Source organism: Moschus berezovskii, chromosome X (assembly GCF_049115385.1).
Source record: "Moschus berezovskii isolate FMDL1 chromosome X, NW_MosBer_1.0, whole genome shotgun sequence".
In the NCBI taxonomy this organism is placed as follows: Eukaryota; Metazoa; Chordata; class Mammalia; order Artiodactyla; family Moschidae; genus Moschus; species Moschus berezovskii.
The window spans coordinates 94994164-95016516 of record NC_142488.1 but is presented as its reverse complement, the minus strand read 5'-3'; the positions used below and the strand labels follow the sequence as shown (position 1 = coordinate 95016516).

Genomic DNA, 22353 nt, shown 5'->3' with positions numbered 1-22353 from the left:
GAAATGAACACTTTTATAGACTGCTTTAGGGAGTGTAAATTTATGCAACGTTTCAAAAAGGTACTTGGCTAAGTATACTATCACCCTTAGAAATGTTCATATTGTTTGATTTAGTAATTTCCTTTCAAGTTACTTATCCTGAGAGATTATATATTTGGATAAATAATTACAAACAAAAAGGTTTCATCTCAATATTATTTGTAATACCAAAAAATAGAATTTTGAACAGCTAAGTACCTGTTATTGAAGGATAATGTTTAATAAATTATGATGTTCAATCAATGGACTATTTATATAGGCATTAAAATGTTTTCAAGTAATATAGCTGGGTAAATGTTCAGTATATAATGTTAAGTGAAAATAAATAGGGTACTAATATCTATACACACAACACTGATTCTGTAAAAATATACATATGCATGTAGAAAAAAGTACCAAAACATCATGGATCAGTTATTGCTAATTAGTGGAATTATTAGTCATTTTAATCTTATTCATGACTCCTTTCTTATTCTAACATATTTGCAATGATCCTGTATATCATTGATTTGTAAAAATTACTTAAATATAAGAAACACTTTGAGTTTCTACCTGTATACTGTGTTGGTACTTTTCTCTGCCCTGCACTGATTGCCCTCTTCCTTTAATAATAATAGCTGTGGATTTCTCTGGTCATCCGTAGTGGTTAGGAATCCACCTGCCAATGCAGGAGACACAGGTTTGATCCCTGGTCTGGGAAGATTCCACCTGCCACAGAGCAACTAAGCCCCTGCACCACAATTATTCAGCCCGCACCCTAGAGCCTGTATCCTACAACAAGAGAAGCCACCACAATGAGAAACCCATGCACCACAACTAGAGAAGTAGCCCCCACTTGCAGCAACTAGAGAAAACCTGGGCACAGCAACAAAAATCCAGTGCAGCTTAAAACCAATAATTTAAAATAATAATAATAATAGCTGCCATGTATTGAGCACATTTTATATCTACTGAGTGCTCTGTATTCATTCTCATATAATGTTCATAGTAACTGCATTTTAAAGATGATGACCCAGGCTTGGCGAAGATTTGTTTTGTTTCAGATCAAACAGCAGGCAAATGACAGAGCAAGAATTTGAATTCATTCTGGCTCTAGTCAGGTATGAAGGTAGAGAGTAGTATAATGAACCCCATATACCCATCATGCAGCTTCAGTAATTACATATGGCAGTGTACTTTATCTATGCCCCTATCCATGGCGCTCATGGTAAAGAACCCACCTCCCAGTGCAGAAGACCTAAGAGATGCAAGTTCTATCCCTGGGTCAGGAAGATCTCCTGGAGGAGGGCATGGCAACCCACTCCAGTATTCTTGCCTGGAGAATCCCATGGACAGAGGAACCTGGCAGACTACCGTCCATAGGATTGCACAGAGTCAGACGACTGAAGTGACTGAGCATGCACTCATTCCTCAGTCCCTTCCATATAATTTTGAGATAGGTTCCAGATATACTCATTCATAAATATTTTACTATATATCTTTAAAAGATAGAGCTCTTTTGAAAATAATTATTGTATTATTGTATCTAGAAATATGCTCATATTCCTCATAAATGTAATAAATTTGTCTTGTTTGTAGCTCTGGGAGTTGGTGATAGACAGTGAAGCCTGGCATGCTACAGTCCATGGGGTCGCAAAGAGTCGGACATGACTGAGTGACTGAACTGAACTGTTTGTATCTTAAAAAATTGTATGGTTTCTGTTGTGATTGATTTTGTGTCGTTTTTAAGGTGGAACTTAACTTCCTGTGGAACAAGTGTGGCCAGCTCAGAATGCAGTGAAGAACTGTTTTCATCTGTTTCTGTTGGAGATCAAGATGATTGCTATTCCCTATTAGATGATCAAGAGTTCACGTCTTTTGATTTATTTCCTGAAGGGAGTGTCTGCAGTGATGTCTCTTCTTCTATTAGCACATACTGGGATTGGTCAGATAGCGAATTTGAATGGCAGGTAGGTTATTTTTTTTCCTTTTCATTATTACTCCATAAGTAGAAGTATGAATTTGTTTCAGTATTTTCATTTCTACCTCAAAGTAAATTTCTCCCAATTTTTATTCAGTCCTAGAGATTCTCTGACAGCATTAAGAATTATAAGGAATATGTATCCTTTATTTTTACTCATGTACCTTTTAGGCTTCTCATGCTGCAGGTAACCTTTTGTACATTTTCATATAATTTAGTACTTGTATAATGTTCCTCTTAATATATATATCATCAGTATCTTTCCATGCATTAATCCAAGCAAATATTCTTTTCAGTAATAAATGGCCTTCATGTCTTTATACGTATAATAACTTTACACCAGGGTCATATTATATATAAAATCACAAACCACTCCATAATACATAATTTTTAATTGTCAGGAATATAATTTCTCATTTTGTATTCTCTTCACATGTAGAGATGTTTTCCACCTAACTGTTTTTTCTTCTCTGGCACATTATAACACACAAAATGGCTTTGTGGCAAATTGCTGTCATTATGAGGCAGTATTTCCAAACAATCCTTCAGAAAATGTAGATCATGTTATTGAAACATCCATTTTCTGATTGTAAAAGAGAATAACAACACCAACAAAAAAGATAGTAACATTTGAAGAAGCTTTCCTTGCATACAGCAACTGTTATATTCAGTGTATGCTTGAGTATCACCTTCTAGATACTTGAAATTGTTGTACAAAAGAGGAATCAAACTTTTTATTTCAAAAAATTTTTATTAAAATATAAAATAATACCGAATGGCATAAAATTGAAAATAAGTCTCATGTCCAGCTCTGCTGTGGTTACCACCCTTAAGAGCTTATACAGATACAGTATGTTTGCACAGTGTTAAAAAGGCACACAAAGGCACTTCCCTAGCAGTTCAGCTGTTAAGACTGTGCTTCCACTGCAGGTGGCACAGGTTTGATCCCTGGTCACCTCTGCTGTTTCAGCTACTTTATCTCATTCTTTTCAATAACTGAAGCATAATTTAATATTTTCCCTAATAATGAATATTTAGGTTGATTTCAGTTTTTTCTAGTTATAAAAAATACTATGCTGAAAAATAAGAGGTTTTTAAAGAGAAAGAAATAATCTACAACCCCTTTATTTTTGTATTTTACTTTATTTCAAATGCTTCTATTTCATATGTAGTTATAAGTATGATTTGGATAAAAATTGTTAAAAATTGAAATAAAAGGTACCATTTTAATAATTCTATAATTCAGAGATTTTAATATATTCACAATGTAGTGCAACCACCACCATATCTAAGTCCAGGATATTTACATCACTCCAAAAGAAACCCATACCTGTTAGTGGATAGTCCTAATTTCCCCCTGTCACCTGGCAACCACTCTTCTACTTTCTCTATGGAATTACCTATCTGGACATTTAATATAAATGTACTCGTGTAATATGTGACCTTTTGTGTCTGTGGTCTTTTAGTTAGCATACTGTTTTCAAAGTTCATCCATGTTATAGCACATAAGAGTATTTCATTCCTGTCTTCAGTCAGCTCAGGCTACTGTAACAAACATCATTGACTGGGTGGGTTAAAAAACAAACACTCATGGTTCTGGAATCTGAAAGTCCAAGATCAGAATGCCATCATGGACAGGTTCTGCTGAGCACACTCTTCTTGGCTTGCAGATGCTGTCTTTTGCAATATCCTCTTTTGGTTCCCTTATAAGGTCACCAATCCCATCACAAGGACTCCACCCTCATGACTTCTTATAAACTTAATTACCTCCCAAATCCCCACCTTCAAATATCATATTGGGGATTAGGGTTTCAAGATACGGATTTAGGGGGTGACAAATATCTAGTCCGTAGCAGTTTCTTTCTATGACTAAATATTCCATTTTATGGATACATCACTTTTTGTTTAATTCATTCATCAACTGAGGGATTGTTTCCACTTTAGAGCTATTATGAATAATACTACTGTGAACATTCAGCTATAAGTTTTCATATGGATTTTTACTTTTAATTCTCTTGAAGATACATTGGGAGTTGCTGGGTCATGTGATAACTTTATGTTCACTTTTTTGGGAAACTGCCAAAATGTTTCCCAAAGTGGCTGTTTCATTTTACATTTCTACTAGCCATACATGAAAGTTCCAGTTTCTCCACTTCTTTTCCAACACTTTATATTGTCTGTCTTTTTTATTACAGCCATCCTACTATGTGTAAGGTTGGTATGTCATTGTGATTTTGATTTGCATTTCCCTAATTACTAATGATGTTGAGCATCTTTTCTTATCTTATTGACTATTTGTATATCTTCTTTGGGAAGATGTCTTTTCAAATCCTTTTGCCCATTTTTAAGTTGTGTTGTCTTTTATTGTTGAATTGTAAGACTACTTTATACATGATGACTACTAGACTGTGATGAGTTGACTCACTGAAAAAGAGTCTGATGCTAGGAAGGATTGGGGATGGGAGGAGACGGGGACGACAGAGAATGAGATGGCTGGATGGCATCACCGACTCGATGGACATGAGTTTGAGTGAACTCCGGGAGTTGGTGATGGACAGGGAGGCCTGGCATGCTGTGATTCATGGGGTCGCAAAGAGTCGGACACGACTGAGCGACTGAACTGAACTAGACCCTTATCATATACATGATTTGCAAAAATATTTCCCATTCTGTATGTTGTCTTTTCACTTGATTGTGTCTGTTTGCTTGATATAGTATCCTTTAATACACAAAAATTTAAATTTTAAAGAATTCCAATTTATATTTTCTTGAGTTCTGTGCTTATCATGTCATATTTTGAAAACCATCCCTTAATCCAAGATCATGAAAATTTTTTCATCTGTTTCTTTCTTAGCATTTTATAGCTTTAATTAGTTCCTACATTTTAGGTCTTCGATCCTTTTGAGTTACTTTTTGTATATGGTATAAGGTAGGAGTTCCAGATTCATTCTTTTGAATGTAGATATCCAGTTTTCCCAGCACCACTTGTTGAAGACTGTATTTTTTCCTTGTCTAATGATCTTGGTATCTTTGTGGAAATGAATTGGTCATAGACATATATAGGTTTAGTTCTGGACTCTTGATTCTATTCCACTGATTCATATATCTATCTATGGCAAGATATTCTTATCCTTATGTTTTGATGACTCTAGCTTTGTAACAAGATTTGAAATCAGAAAGTATGAGTTCTACAACTTTGTTCTTTTTTATCAAAGTTTAGGATCAGGTTGTCACTTCTTCGAAAAGGGAAGTTAGAATTTTGATAGGGATTTCATTGAATCTGTAGATCAGTTTGGGGAATGTTGCTATCTTAATAGTATTATTAAATATTCCAGTCCATAACATGGGCTGGAATGTATTTAGGCCTTCTTTAATTTCTTTCAGTGATTTTTTAAATAGTTTTCTATGTTTAATTAGGTCTTTTAGTTCCTTGGTTCAGTTTATTCCTAAACATTTTATTCTTTCAATACAGTTGTAAATAGAGTTGTTTTCTTAATTTCATTTTTTGGATTATTCACTGCTAGTGCATAGAAATATAGTTGTGTTTCATATGTTTATTTTGTATCCTGCAACTTTGCTGAACTCATTTTTAATAATTTTTTGTGTATAGATTCTTTAGGGTTTTCTGTATTTAAGATCATGTCATCTGTTAATATATAGTTTTGTTTTTTCCTTTCCAATCTGGATACTTTTTTCCTTGCTAATTGCCCTGACAAGATCTCTAGTACAATGTTGAAAGAGAGAAGATCTAGATACCCCTGGCAAAATCAGTCATCCTTGTTTTTTTCCATATCTTAGGTGAGAAGCTTTGTCTTTCACTACTGAGTATGTTAGCTGTAGGTTTTTCACAGAAATTCTTTATTGTTATATTGAGGCATTTCCCTTAGTTCTGTGTTTTTAATCTGAAAGGGTGTTAGATTTTGTCACATGCTTTTTCTGCACATCTGTTGAGATGATCATGCAGTTTCTTCTCTTCACTCTGTTAGTGTGATGTAGTATATTGATTTCTAATAATGATTTACCCTTGCATTCCTGGGATTAATCGTAATTGCTCATGGTATATAATCCTTTTAAATTGCTGCTGGATTTGGTTTGCTACTGTTTTGTTGAAGATTTTTGCATTGGTATTCATAAGAGATATTGGTCTGTAGTTTTCCTTTCTTGTGATGCCTTTATATCACTTTGACCTCACAGAATGAATTGGGCAGTGTTTGCTTTTCTTCTGGATAAGATGCTGTAATAAAAATTTTTCATTTAACATATAAACTTTCTTGTGATATTTAAATTATTCATTTGATGACTACATAATATTCCTGGTACTAGATATTCCAGAACTTATGAAACCATTCCTCTATTCATATCTGTTTCAGGTTTTTTCTATTATAAATAATAAAGTAGTGTGCATTTTTGTTTAGATATTATACCTTTTTATTCTTCAGTGCCTCATTTAAAAAATTTTATTGAATTATTATTGATTACAATATTGTATTAATTTCTTCTGAATAGCAAAGTGACTGTTAGACACATACACACTCCCATATATATATATATATATATTCTTTTCCATTGTGGTTTATCACAGGATATTGAATATAGTTCCCTGTGCTCTACAGTAGGACCTTGTTATTTATCCATCCTATATTTAAGTTTGCTAATCACAAATTCTCATTCTTTGCTCCTCTACTTCCCACTGTCTCATTTTTTTGAAGTACATACTTTGTATTTAATATCCAACTACAAGGATTTTTAATAAAGTGTAAGCAGATGGAGTTCTGATAATTCTGAGAAATTTTTTTTTTTGCTTATTTCATGTGACTTATTTCGAGTTCTTATCATCCATAATGTTGCAAAATGGCAGGCATTTTAAAATCTTAATCGCTGACTTCTTCATTCTTTTTATGAGTAGAGTGGAAAACTATCCCCAACCACTCACCATTAATGCGCACGACTGACTACAACATTGAAATAGACTAAGGCCTGCCTTAGTAATGTGTTTTCCCACTTCTGAAATTGGAGTGTAGGTACTCTGTTACCATGGATATTTGCTGTTTAAATATGCTGAAAGGTTTAAAAAGCTCTCTTGTCTTTGTGAGATCTCATAGTGATGAATAGTAAATTACCCTAGAAGATAATTACAAATTATGTGTTAGGATTAATATAGGCTAAAAATCATTGACTGTAGTTAAAAAATTCATATTACCTCTGTTGTGATTAAAATCTACACATATTTAAATCTTTCTTCTAAACAGATGTTTCAGTTACTACTAAAATCAATATAAATGATTCACAGATTCTCTCGGAAGAGAAATGCTAACTACCTGATAAGGCAGGATTTTAACCTTAGAATGAAAAGCATCTTAGCATTTGAAGTTGCATCAAAGCATTTTGCCTTGCACATAGTTTTCTTTGCTTGCAGTCCTTTTATTATTAAAGATATATTTGACTAGTCTTAGAGCTTGAGAAATTATTTTATTGTTGAGCAGGAAAGCATAGAAAATTTAGAAAGTGAATAATACAGCTGTCATGCTTGAAACCTAGAGGTGCAATTTGAAATTGCACATTAGATGTTACAGAAATGAGCTTACTCATAAAATTTTGCTACATGCTACAGAAAATATGGCAGAGGTTTGATTTAATTCTCCTTGTCACAAGTACTGATTCTAATATAAATATACAAAATATTGTTGTCCATGAAAAATATGAGAATTATTAACCATTTTGATTCTGAAATATATTCAGTTATAAAATGGAAAATTGCTGCTCTAATAAATACATGGTAATCCATACAGTTAATTCTTCTGTACATCTGCAGCTGTAATCCCATATCTCCAATTGGCTACTTGATATCTCCACTTGAATGACCTTATTATTTAATGCTAACCCATTATCTGATGTGCAGAAGGAAATGGCAACCCACTCCAGTGTTCTTGCCTGGAGAATCCCAGGGAAGGTGGAGCCTGGTGGGCTTCTGTCTATGGGGTCACACAGAGTTGGATACTACTGAAGTGACTTAGCAGCAGCAGCAGCAGCATTATCTGATGCTGAATCCTTGATCAGTAATGCAACTTCCAATTACTGTGTTTTTGTGGGGGAAAAAAAGACTCTGCTTTGTGACATGTCTTATAGTGTATTGGAAAATGATTATTGTAATTTCAAAGAACAGTTGTACTTGGTTTTCTCATTATCACTGCAAACTCACCATATCCCAAATTGCCTTCTTCTCTTATTCCAAACTACCTGCAGGGCAAAACAGCCTGATATAGTTGAAAGTACTGGACTTGTGTCCTGATTTGGATGCTGCCACTAACCGTATGACCCTCCCTGGATATCATTTTTCCCTTACTTATAAAATGAGGTGTTGGACTAGAAGATCTATGTAACATTACTTCAGGTCTCTTGCCATAAAAAAGTGAGGTCTTTAAGGGTTGTGTGTTAACCTGGATGGATTGTATGACTGTGAAATATTGCCAATTTTCTTCTGGTCTCACATATGGTCATTTGACTGTTGTGTGCCATGTGCTTAGTCGTGTTTGACTCTCTGCGACTGCATGGACTATGGCCCACCAGGCTCCTCTATCTGTGGAATTTTCCAGGCGAGAATACTGGAGCGGGTTGCCATTTTCTACTCCAAGGGATCTTCCTGACCCAGGGATTGAACCTGAATCCCTTGCATTGGCAGGTGAATTCTTTACCGCTGGATCACCTGGGTAGCCCCAGTTGATTATTATCCTTATCTATTCAGTTATCAAATAGTCTTGTAAATTGTATTTCATTTGAAAATTTCCCTATCTGTTCCCATTTTTTCTTTCTGTTTTTGCTTATCTTAGTCGAGGTCCAAATCACAAGAGCTTCCTAATTCCAGTCTTTCCGCTATTTTGTTCCCATACTGTACTTTATTAAAATATTTATTTATTTATTTTGGGCTGCACTAGGTCTTCATTGCTGGCTGCAGGCTTTCTCTAGTTGCAACAAGCAGGACCAACTCTTTGTTGAGGTGCACAGGTTTCTCATTGCATTGGCTTCTCTTCTTGCAGCACACATTCTCTACAGTGCGAGGGCTTCAGTAGTTGCGGTTCTCAGGCTCTAGAGCACAGGCTCAGTAGTTGTGGCACACAGCCTTAGTTGCTCCAAGACATGTGGGATCGTTCCAGACCAGGGACTGAACCCATGTCCCTGGCATTGGCAGGAGGATTATTAACCACTGAACCACCAGGGAAGCCCCCATACTACTTTTTAACTCGTCTTCCTTCAAGACCAATTTCATCATTAGTTCTTCTATTTAGAAATGTTATTGGCCTACTTCTTTATATCATATAACAGCTCTGGTTCATTTGTGAAGCTTTTAAATCCCTAGCAGTGATTTTCTGTTTTAATTGTATAAGTCTTCTTAATCTCATCCTGTGTTGGTTTTTTTCCCCTTCTACCTATGGTTTTATTATTCTCTTTATGTGAATGCCTCTTCCTTTTCCCCATGCTGTCATTCTTAGAGACTAACATGTGAAACTTAACCCAGCCACTTAAGCAACATGAAGTATTCTCAGAGTTTATGTTCCTTTCTTTTTAAAACCATGGCAAGGTACAGAAAAAAAGGATACACTTCAATTTATTGAGTATCACCTATGTGCCAGACATGTTACCTCATATAGTCTCTCAATAGTCCTTTGAGATGGATGATAGTAACCATAACTTACTGAAGACTCTGAAGCTCAAAGAAGGGAACTAACCTCTATAAGATCACACAGCTAGTAAGCAGTGGGGCTGGGATTTGAACTCTGGGATCTTTTACTTCTCCCCAGAAAAAAAATGGCCAAAGGACCATTAATTGCCTGTGTTTTACCACCCCCCAACAACCATGTAAACAGAATTAAAGGGACAAATTAAAATGCTTAGCATGTAGTCTGGCAGTTCGCAGATATTTGCTAAAGATTTAGATGAAATTTTTTCTTATGTTTTGAGAGTATAGATATTTTGAAAGTTCCTTTCTCTACCTAGTTTATCAAAGTAGTTTGAAGTAGGGGAGGCCTTTCATCTGATAAGGAGTATCTCATTTTGTTTTAGGAACCCCAGGAGGATCTTTAACATAGTAATGTTGTGATTTGAAGTTTTTCAAAGGGGAAATAGCAAAATGTTTTATTGACGTTAAAAACAGAAAAAGATGGCCTTTGTGCATGCATTCAACAATCATTCTTAATACTGACTATTACACTGACGTTTGGGCTAAGGGTGAACAATTCAAGCAGTGTTAGTTAATGAGATTTTGAAGGAAGCCATAGATTGTTGGATGTCACTTATGTACTTGGATTCATCAATGACTATCAAAGTGAAAATGTAGTTTTTAAGGGGAAATAGCTAACTTAGATAACTTCATTGTAAGCATGATCACCTTGCATAGTGATCCACCCCCTTTTTGTGGCTTCACACATCTCTTCTATGCAATTGACTCCCCAATTCCTGTCCCCTAGTAGTTCTCTAAGCTTTAATCTTGCAGCTTCAGCTTGTTTCTAGGTATTTCCATTGATGACTTGTCATCTCAAACATTCTTTTGTTATTTGTTATGTTGTATAATTATATGTTTGTGCTACTGTGTTATCTTTCCAAGTAGAATATAAAGTTCTTGCGTAAGGATCATGACTTAGACTCCTTTGGATTCTGTGTACCTGTTACAGTGCCATGGGTACATATTAACAACATATTTTAAATTATTTTAATTATCTTGAGGTTATTAATACAGACATGAGGACAAGGGCCTTTGTATTGGCAGTATGTCTAGCACAGTGTCTGGCAAAGAGCCAGATAGTGGCAGATCACTCAGGTTTCTTGAGATGGAGACTGGTGCTTCCTTATTCATTATGCTGTGTGGGCCCTAGCTTGTATTCACATGAATTTAAAACCTTAATGATGAGTGATTCTTAAGTTAGCATTTTAATAAGCTTCGATTGTGATTTTAAGCTTTTGGAAAATACCGCTCATTGAATAACTGACTGCATATACAAAGAGTATGTTGATATTGCTGCTTTGTCTAAAATAGGAGTGGATCAGAGTTAATGTCTTCTGATTCAGTATTTGTCATTAGTCTTTTATTAATTTTTAGTCAATATGAAACATGGCATTTAAACTCTTGCTTTTATTTTTTATTTCCTTACCTTCTTATTTTTATAAAGTTACCTGGCAGTGACATTGCCAGCGGGAGTGATGTACTTTCTGATGTTATACCCAGTATTCCAAGTTCACCTTGCCTGCTTCCTAAGAAGAAAAACAAGCACCGGAATTTAGATGAACTTCCTTGGAGTGCAATGACAAATGATGAGCAGGTAGAGATCTTGACATTCTTAATTAAAAGCATATATGTGGGGAATATGTGAAGTTTGATTTATTGTCTAATTTAAAGCTACTGGATAAATGTGGATTGCTTAGTAAATATGAATTTGAGCTCTAATTGTTTTGCAGGGAAAAATATAAGTGTTTCTGATACTTAAACATATAAGTTGCACACTAAAAGATCAGAGGTTTCGGCATTGATCTTATTTATTATAATTTTTCATCATATAGGTGGAATATATTGAGTATCTGAGTCGTAAAGTCAGTACTGAGATGGGTCTTCGGGAACAACTTGATATTATTAAAATAATTGATCCTTCTGCTCAAATCTCCCCTACCGACAGTGAGTTTATTATTGAACTTAACTGTCTCACAGATGAAAAACTGAAGCAGGTATGTAAAGAAAATACAGATTCTACAGCTATTAAAAATACTATTGTTTTATGACATGTATACTTGAAGCAGTTCAGTTCAGTAGCTCAACTATGTCCGATTCTTTGCGACCCCATGGACTGCAGCACACCAGGCCTCTCCCTGTCCACTGCCAACTCCCGGAGTTTACTCAAACTCATGTCCATTGAGTCGGTGAAGCCAACCAACCATCTCATCCTCTGTTGTCCACTTTTCCTCCTGCCTTCAATCTTGCGCAGCATCAGGTTCTTTTCCAATGAGTCAGTTCTTCACATCAGGTAGCCAAAGTATTGTAGCTTCAGCATCAGTCCTTCCAATGAATATTCAGGAATGATTTCCTTTAGGATGGACTGGTTGGATCTCGTTACAGTCCAAGGGACTCTCAAGAGTCTTCTCCAACACCACAGTTCAAAAGCATCAATTCTTCGGTGCTCAGCTTTCTTTATAGTCCAACTCTCCCATCCATACATGATTACTGGAAAAACCATAGCTTTGACTAGATGGACCTTTGTTGGTAAAGTAATGTCTCTGCTTTTTATACTTGAATAGTCATATATGACTTGAATACTCATATGTAAATATATAGATAATTGAGGTCAAAATCACTGCTGTGAAATGTAATATTAGGACATGTGGTTTGAAGAGGTTTTATGATACATCTCATGTGGCCATACCTTTCTGGAATGGTTTGGATCTAGAACCTACTTTCTAGTTATATAGGTTTTGAAATTTGACTTCACAATTTAAGGAGTTGTTATGCTAAGGTATAGATTTATTCTAACTCATCTTACAAAAGACCAGTGGACAGAATCAAAATATTATTGAGAGCTATACTTGAGTGAACATTTTAATTTTTTGTATTTGTCATCATTTATGAAAAATTTCTCTCATTTCAGTGTTTCTCTTAACAGACTATATAATTTTCTGCATTCCAGCCCATTTTTCACTAGTATGGTAAATTGATGCCTTGTGTTTGAAGACAGGTATTATGGGCCCCTACCTAAGATCTAGGAAACACTCTAATATAATCAGCAGCATACTTAAGTGGCAACCTTTTAAAAAATGCCTACTCTTATCTATTTTATTGCTTGTTTCTGTTTCTAGTGTTATTTTCTTACACTCCTAAATTCTGGAAGCTGGTAGCTTATCATTTACTGATTATATTTTATATACTTAAAAAATCTAGCTTCATAATATTTATTCTAGACTTTTGAACACCAGAATTTTTCTGGTACTTGTTTCTACATTTAGAGATTTCGTCTTTCTGGTCTGCCTATATGCATCTGAAGCACTTTTCACAATCTTTAAGTACAGTATTCTTCTTTTCTCCATTATTTTGAGGGCAGAATGTCAAGGTGCAATACTAACCAGTTTTTGTCTGTCTGTTCCAAGGTCAGAAACTATATCAAGGAGCATAGCCCTCGCCTCCGGCCCACAAGAGAGGCCTGGAAGAGAAGCAACTTTAGTTGTGCAAGCACCAGTGGAGTGAGCGGTGCCAGTGCCAGTGCCAGCAGCAGCAGTGCCAGCATGGTCAGTTCTGCAAGCAGCAGTGGGTCCAGTGTTGGAAACTCTGCTTCAAACTCCAGTGCCAACATGAGTCGAGCACACAGTGACAGCAACTTGTCTGCAAGTGCAGCAGAGCGGATTCGGGATTCAAAAGTAAAATGTCTAATCAATACAAAACTTTACCTTTCAATATTAATATTAGTATTCCTTCATATACAGTTCTTGAGGAGTTAAAATTATCTTGCTCTATAGATGCCTGTGGGTTTTGATTTTAATTGAGCAAGCAGGATTCTCTGCTGTTGAACAAAGCCCTCTACACTGAGTGCTTTGAAATGTCGTTTTGACCCACAGCCATATTACCTTCAATTTTATCTGATTTTTGTGTCTGTTTTAAGTAAGATAAATTGATGGAAATAATGAGAGTGAGTCTCAAGATTGCAATACTGACTGCAACTTACTATTAAGCAGATCTTACTAGGTTGCTGATGTTGCTGTCTATTAGCTCCTAAAAGTGTCCTGTATGTCTTGTGTGTGTGTGTGTTAAATGTTTTCTTAAAGTTTTAATCTGAATGTTTCTTTGTAGCTCTTTTTAAAATGTAATAATGCTTTCTCTAATTTCTGATTACTCTTTTCACAGTTGAAAAAACTCTGTATAATATTTTTGGTTGCATAAAAAGTAGAAAGTTTAAATGTATATAAATAGTTCTGTGATGCTTAGCAGGACAGTTCAGTTCCTTGCAGTGGTGACAGTGTGGAGCCAACTTACAGATGATATCTCTATAACTCTTGGGAACCCAGTGGTGACTTTTCCTGGAAAGTGATACTTTACTTGGTTCTTAACCAAAATAGCAGAAACATAGCCAGCTTTGTTGGTTGCCAAGGGTTTCCTCTGTGTATGTGGTCATTCTTTTTTGGCATCAATTCACCAGTGGCAAGAAATAGAGTACCCACTGGGTTTCTAATGGGCTTAAAAGATGGTATTTGCTTAATATGAAAAAGACATGGTTCTTTCCCAGCTATTGTAAAATTGCTAATGCTTTTGGATGAAAGGCACCCTCAAAGCAAAAGCATTAGAGATTTTGACAAAGTTCTCTACATTTGTATTCATTATTGTTCACTGCATGTTTCCTCTGCACTGACACCAGTGTACCTTAATTTAATATAAAAAAGCCTTAGAAATGATTGGTTATCCATAACTAGTCAAATGATCAAGTTTCAAACCTTCCTAATCAGAAGATTTCCTGGTCAAATACCATAAATATAGAATTCTGAAGAATTGTTTTCATGTCTAAGCTAATGGCTCACTTACTGGAACCAGGACTGTACTGCAGAGGAATTTGAACATCTCTATTCAGAAAATATTGAATTTGATCCATACAGTACTTTGGGGTGGATATGCCAGAACTGAACCTCACTGATTTAGAAATTTTTATTTTGACAGAAGCGATCCAAACAACGGAAGTTACAGCAGAAGGCCTTACGCAAGAGGCAGCTGAAAGAGCAGAGGCAGGCTCGGAAGGAGAGGCTCAGTGGGCTCTTCCTTAATGAAGAAGTGCTGTCCTTGAAAGTGACTGAGGAAGACCATGAAGCAGATGTAGATGTTTTGATGTAATAAGGGTGAATTTATCAGCATTGTTTCTAAGCATTATTCTATCCTTGTTTGTTTACATGCATCTTGACCAAACTTTTGGTTAGGGCTGTGCTGATGTACCGTTCATAATTTAGGTCTGTGGTTCTCAGCAGGTGGTCCTCAGACCAGTAGCTTCAGCATCACCTGAGAAGCTATTAGACAAGCATACTCTTGGGTCCCACCCCAGACCTAGTGAATCAGAAATGCTGGGGGAGGGGCATAGCATTGTGTTTAACAGGTACCAGTTTATTCTGCCACACACTCTATAGTTTTAAGAACCACTGATTTAGTAAATGTTTTGACTATTTAAACTTCAGAGTGGTTAAGTGGGCTTTTTCAGACTAGTACTTTAACAGTTTAGGAGATTTCAAGGTACTGCTGACAGATAATTTATTATGTCAGTATAGAATGCGTAGAGATCATAATTCAGTTTCTTCTTAATGTTATGATTTCTTAGTTTTTCTAAAGGGCCATAGCATAATTCTCAATTCCTAGTGGACGTCTTTTTTTTGAGGTTGTAGGGATATAATGTGGATTGCTGTTTACAATAGTGCCTTCATTAGGTTTATTTGTTTTCTTTCATTATTAACTCAAATGTGTAAAAAATAGGCCCTAACATCTTTTGTTTGGTTTGTTTTTGTTTTTCACTTTATGTATATTCGGAATCCTTTCTGCAAGTGATAACTACTGAGAAAATAATGTTACTAGTAGCTGAATTTTAGACTTAATGCTACATTGATTAATATTCAAATGGAAAACTCCAGCAAGCAAAACAACCAATTCTACTTTTCACTGCTTTTTGAAATTTTAGGCTGTGAAACTGTCTTAAAGGCAAGAAACATCTCTGTCAAGTTCTTTTTGTAGGTTTTTTTTATTTTCAGCACAGCTCTAATTTTTAAATATTTGGTATAACAGCTTTATGGCATGTGAACAAGTTAATGTTCAAAATTAACTCAAGAAAACCCTTACAGTTCTGCTAAACTCTGTAAATCGCTAGAAATACACTGAGCAGTGAGATATTAAAAAACCTTTGCTTCTTGGCTACTAATAGTACTCTAATTTTAAATGTGAAATCATAGAGTCTCTAAATGTTTTTGTGAAGAGTTTGTTATCATGAATGTTATAAGTAGTGTGATTCCTTTTAGTTTCCCACACATCTTTAAACATTGACACGGGTTAAAGAAAATGGAAACTGATACTACTGACAATCAAGCTGCTTTCTGACGTTCATAATTTTCTTTTTATTGTGGAAACTTGGGAGGTAATCATGATTTTGTAGGATGAGTTGTCAATATTTTTTTAAACTCTAGTCAGAGATTGATAGATTCCTACTTTTTTTTACACTGTATCATATCAAGTAATCCATTAAAAAGATTAATAATGTAGATCCTTAATTCTCAGCTGCGAATTCTTAATTCTCAGCATAACCTTTGCTTACAATCATATATTTTGAAATTTTTACTTTATTTTGGTTCCTCAAAAGTTAAAGAATTGAAACTAAGGGAAAAAATTGATATATTGCAGCTTTACTGAGGTCTGTGGTATGGTTGTAACATTTTGAAGACTACTAAATTCATACTTTAAAATTTTACTGAAATAACAGTATATATGTGTAGATGGTTGTCAGCTGGAGTACTCCCTCTGACTTTCCTCTTACCCCCCTTTAGTGCTTCTGACTAGCTTAGAGGGCCCAAAGAGAGCTTGGGGATAAATCCCAGAATACTCTTGAGGAAGATTGAAAGGGTCCACCTTGTTGTGTTTTCCCTTCTAAATATAGAAAGAGTAAATAGAAGAGCAAATACAACTGAATTCTCTACCTGTTCTTAGCAAAAGCAAAAATCCAGGGAACGACTGCCTGTTCTCTTCAGTTACTCTTCAAGGAAAACAGGCCCCTTTTGGAGACCATAGAGCAGCATGTATATCTGTTAAATACTTGGAAACAATTTACTTGACAGTGACCAGTAAAAGAAGATCCTAATAAGACCAATTCCTCTACTCTCCCAATAACCGTAATCTTATTACCATAGATTTAACTTCAGTCACTGTTAAGCAAGTTTACCAAAGTGCCACAAAGCCAATTTTTAAAGTTTATAAAGATTTGAGTGTTTATAGTAAAGTATACCATGAAGTGTTGTGCAAATCTGGATGCACTGTCTTTATGGTACCATAAATTAGAGATAGCTCAGTAAGGTGGCTTGGAAGAGATTGAAAGAAAGAACAGAAAAAAATATATAAGCAATTTGTGTTTGCTTTTGATTGAAGAGGGAGATTACAGCCTTTTCTCTACCTTGTGAAAGTGAAATCGTTCAGTCGTGTCCGACTCTTTATGACCCCGTGGACTGTCCCCCCCCAAATAAAACAACAGAAAAAGACAAAAAATTCTCGTCTTTGTTAATGTGCTATACTTTTTTTTTTTTTTAGGTTTTAATGCCTCATGTAGATAATTCAGGTTTGAATTATTTCTTTCTTAGAATAAATAATAAATTTAGTCTAATCTCTTTCTAAGTTCAGTTTAAAACAAATCCAACTCAATTTTTTTCTTTAAAAGTATAAACCTTGACTAACCAATTAATAACAATGTGAGACTTATTTGCTCCGTTGTCAGTTCTCAACTGTGGAGAATTGACATTAGAGCAAAAAAGTCTTTCCCTTTAAAAATAAGCCTTGATACATGAGGGCATGATTAAAAAATAAGACTTCTTAATTAAGGGCATAATGAAGTCACATCGCATTTATCCAGAACATTTTATTAAGGATCTTGTGTGTATGTCAATTGTATCTCAACAAAACTGGGGGAAAAAGACCTTGTAGAAGTCTGTCAGTCGCTACCACAGGTTTTAAAAGTACAAACCTTGAGTTTAAACAAAATGGCGTATTTTTTTCTACAGTTTTGCAACTGAGTTAAAGTGAGGCAATGTTGTATAATGTGTAGTGAATTACAAAGGACTTTATACTGTTCTTCTGTCCCAAGAAGAACTTAGAGTAAAATAACTTTATTTTTTGAGACTTGTCTCATTTTTAGTTAAGTGGTGGCTGTTTTGTCCATTTTGTCAGTCCTTTGGGTTAACTAGATGTTGCTGAATTAATTCCAGAAACTGATTTGAAATTTGATGACTCCGTGGACTGGATAGACGTCTCATTTTATTTAGCTCTTAAAAGTACTAAAACCACTCATGAAGGAAAAATTTTAAGAAACTAATATATAAAGGTATTCAGATTCTGATGAGCTTTAAAAATTGTGAAATTTATCAAATGTCTTCATATTTAAGCCAAAAATGTTAGTTAATGACAAATAGAAAAGTCTTGTTCCCAGGATTCTCTAGCATAGAGTCTTTTGTTTGTGGCTTACTCTTTATAGCTTCCTGTGCCTTAAAGGTGAACTCTATACTTTTCATCAACATTAGGCTTTTCCAAACTCAAAAGTAATCTAAATGTTGTAATTCATTTTATAAAGTGCCCATGCTCTTGGATATCAGTAAACAAAGGCATTATATCAAACTAATCAATGATATTAGAGTACATAACGAAAACCTTCAGATCTTAAGTTTCACTTATATAACTTGATTTTTGGCCCAGCTAGGTCATAGAACATTGAAGTCATCTAAAGTATAATGTATTTGTTTATTTTTTCCCCTGATAAAACTCGTAAAGCGGAAAACTTTTTATTTTACTTATTTTATTTTATTTTTTGGCCTCACTGTGCAGCTTACAGGAACTTAGTTCCCTGACCAGGGATTGAAACTAGGCCCTCGGCAGTGAAAGCATGAAGTTATAACCACTGGGCTTCTAGGGAATTCCCAAGAATATTTTTTAAAATTGAGTTAACTCTGGAAAGATAATTTTCAAGGCAAAAGTACTTCAAAAGCAGAGATTATAGGCAAATTGATTTGTTTGTTAACTTTAGTGATTCTTTGTATTCGTTTATGTAATAGCATAACATTCCTCTTCCTTTTAACTTAACACTTTTGTCTACAAGAAAAAATGTTTGCTTCAAACTGGGAAGGGGTTACTTAAAATCAGTTTATAGTTTGAGATGATTGATAGGAAAATTTCCAGTTACAGTCAAATGATAATATTGATGTTGAGCACACTGACATACAATATGTCTAAACTTAGAGGTAAGTTTAATCCTTTAAAGGACTATTAGGTAGAAAATAAATATTTGTATACACATGTACTGTGATAACTTTGGATTCATTTTAAGTCTGACCAAGTAAGATAAGTTTTATCTTTACAATTAAATTATGCTAAGTGGTGGGAGGTATCTGAGAGAGATTTAGACCTAGGCATCCTTATCAGTGTAGTATCTGGAATATAGCTCCTTAGAAATGCTTAATTCTTATTTCTTAGGAAAATTCCAGAAGACTTAGAAGGAACTCTACAAATTCTAAGTAACTGGCTATTATTAATAAGAGTAAGAAGTCTACTATACTTCAATAAAATATTTTAAGACAAAAAATAGGAAGTGGCATGGTTTAGTTGACTCACTAAAATTTTATTTACATATTTTTTCTAACATGAAAATTACTTATTTTCAGCCCCCCTTCACAACTGTATTTTAAATTAAGGTTATTAATGTTTTAACCTAGATCACATAATAGTAAATTAATTTTTTAAATTTAATATCCATACTGAACTTGGAAAAACTGATTTGGTCTTCTCTGATTTCAGTAGGTATTGTTGGATTTCTTTGTTACATCTTTGTGGTCAGTGGAACCTGTGGAAATCTGTGTTCTTTTTTTGTGGTGAGGAATGGGGGTAGAAAAGAGGAGAGTAGTCTAATTATACATATGCAGAGAGTAGTCTAATTATACATATGCATTTTGACTATATAAAGGTAGTTGTAGAATTAATATGTATAAATGACAAATTAACACTTACCTATTGTGAATTGTTCTAAGGAACAGTGGCCTGAAGCCATGGCTTGTTTTGTGGAGCTGCTTGCTCTTTAATAGTAGCTGACCAATTGGATTTAAGTTGAGACTTTGGGGTTAGGTTACCAAGCTGCGGCTTTGAGGAATGGAGCAGACCATGTCTGTTCCTGTAGTGGATCAATTTAATTTCCTCTTTGAATACTCTAATTTAGATATATGTATTATCCATTCTAAATCTTTGTGTTGGGAATTTTATAGAACTGTTTTCAAAAGCTATTAAGGATAAACGCCAGTATATGTAAAACATTTCACAGATGGTTAAAAATTTCAGTTTTTTGGTTTTAGTTTCAAAGGTTAGTTATGTAGCATCAATATCATAACCAAAGCAAGTAGGAATTTGACTGGTTTGGAGAATCTTCAAGTAGTCTTAAATACTGTAATGTATCAGATTGTTAACCAGGATTTTTTTCCTGTGTTTCTGCTAAATGTATTACTGTATTAATGTACTTTTGTATATACATACATCTGTCTTCTGTACATTCTGTACTTACTTCAGTGTATATAAAAGCTGTTTTTCCTGAAGCTGTGAGGGAAAAACAATAGCTGTAACACAAGTCACTTCTATTTTGAGTTTCCTCTTGTACTTGAAAGTAGTCATTCAGTAGTTAAATCTATATAGTATGTACGGTTGTAATTAAAATGGCAATGTGGCAGCGCTGTCTTTTGAAACTGATTATAAGAATGAAAAGTGTTTTGGTTATGAAAAACTTGTAATACTTTTGTCTTTTTTGATGTACCATGGATTTTTACAAACCCACTGCTGCTTACTTTATACTTCTGAATCTACTCCTTTTCATGTCCCATCCTAGAACATTTATCAGCAGAGAAAAATTTCTCTCTTTTCTTTTGCTCAGTTTGGTTAAGGTTCCATAGTTTTGTTTTGTGTAAGTTCCAATTCCCCAGATGTCACTGGCAAATCTCTTTTCTCCTGGAAAAATCAGATTTCTAGAGACATTAGAATTCATAGTAAGTGAAAATTAGGTCTAACATTGTTTACAAAAACCAGATCTATTTTCCTTCTAGAGTTTTCTTAAGTTATATAAAAGTAATGTCTGTGAGCAGTTTTATGTATTGGTACAGAAACAGTTCCGCTTTTCAGCAGCAACTTTATCTCTTGCCACTAGAGGGAGATCTGTGGTTGCTCTCTCCTTTGGAAAATGTCTTGGCTGCTTTTCATTTGTTTTTAACTTCAGAGGTTGGAATTGACCTCATGCTCAAAATTCCTTTTGTGATATTAAATGCTTTGATTTGTTAGTCAAAGGTAAGTTAATTGAGCTTGTTTAATAAAGCCAATATTATTCATGCTTTTCTGTAATCTTCAATTTTTAATAAATGTAAGTCAGATATTAAGTGAAATGTGTGTGTATCTGTGTATATGTGTTTCTTAGGTACTCTAAAACTGTATTACTGTTTATTATGGTAACCTATAACCACACATAGCTATTTAAGTGAATGAAAATTAAAATTTAGCTTCTTGGTTCCATTAGCACAACTTCAAGAGTACTGTAGCCATATATGGTGAGAGACTACTGCATTGGAAAATACAGGATATAGAACATTTCCATCATCACAGTTCTGTTGGATAGTACAGATCTAGATATTTGATGTTTTATGTAGTGACCACTATCATCATTTTACCAGTGAACAGTAATCAGTGACTCAAAACTGCTGCCCACAGTTACTGTTTATAAGTGATTGGTATGAGAGGAAGAGTGTGTTACATTTCATTTTCTACTTCTTTAAGGCCACTATCTAAGTTGAGAACTTGATGGTTTAATGGAGAAATTTCTCAAATATTGAGTATTTCACTTGACTATGAATACAATTTAATGTTTGAATATGGAAATTGGGTGCCAGTTTCTGTTTTGATTGTTGCAAAGAGTGCTACCATGGAGCTTTCTCTGAGTTCATCCTTCTCTGATGCAAAATCAGTCCTAAGTGACGATACTAGGACATACATTTTTAAAGAGTCTATTTAAAAAAAACTGTGCTTATTTCAGAATCATCCCTCAGAGTGCTTCTTTTTTCTTATAATGTGAGAGCTTTAATAGAATCACTGTTACTTATGTCTGACAATCTCTACCTCTCCCTCACTATCAGTTTGAATCTCAGGGTAAGTGGGATGTTTTAGTACATTATCTGTGTTTCTTAGTTGATAGATACTAGATTTAAGTATGTTACTTCCCTTGTAATGGAGGAATAACATTTTTAAAATTCCAGTTTATTCATTTGGTTGGCAGGATCCCACTATATGCTGCTTTTTACTCAAAACAGCAGATAATTGAATTGGTATATTTTTTGCTTTGTCTTATTTAAAAAATTCAAGTAGAAGAGTAAAATGCATCCCCATATACCATATCTACTTCAACGCTTCTCTCATGGCCAATTTTGTTCCTTTTAACTCCCCATCCACTAAACTGTGGAAAATTCTGAAAGAGACGCCTGACCTGCCTCTTGAGAAATCTGTATGCAGGTCAGGAAGCAACAGTTAGAACTGGACATGGAACAACAGACTGGTTCCAGATAGGAAAAGGAGTACGTCAAGGTTGTATATT

The 22353-nt window shown here is 34.6% G+C and overlaps 1 protein-coding gene across 2 annotated transcripts in view; it reads left to right on the top strand.

The window, feature by feature from the left end:
• The window catches only part of FAM199X (family with sequence similarity 199, X-linked), a 30010-nt gene extending 8862 nt beyond the window's left edge, over positions 1 to 21148 (top strand). Inside the window, exons 2-6 of one of the 2 annotated variants that reach the window (XM_088833695.1) lie at positions 1769 to 1988; positions 11161 to 11310; positions 11549 to 11710; positions 13121 to 13258; positions 14676 to 21148. In XM_088833695.1, the coding sequence (XP_088689821.1) occupies positions 1769 to 1988; positions 11161 to 11310; positions 11549 to 11710; positions 13121 to 13258; positions 14676 to 14846 (841 nt within the window). In that variant the 3' untranslated portion in view covers positions 14847 to 21148. Of the gene's footprint in view, positions 1 to 1768; positions 1989 to 11160; positions 11311 to 11548; positions 11711 to 13120; positions 13388 to 14675 lie in introns of both variants that reach the window. The other variant, XM_055438675.2, reaches the window with a different exon arrangement.
• The last annotated feature ends 1205 nt before the right edge of the window (positions 21149 to 22353 follow it).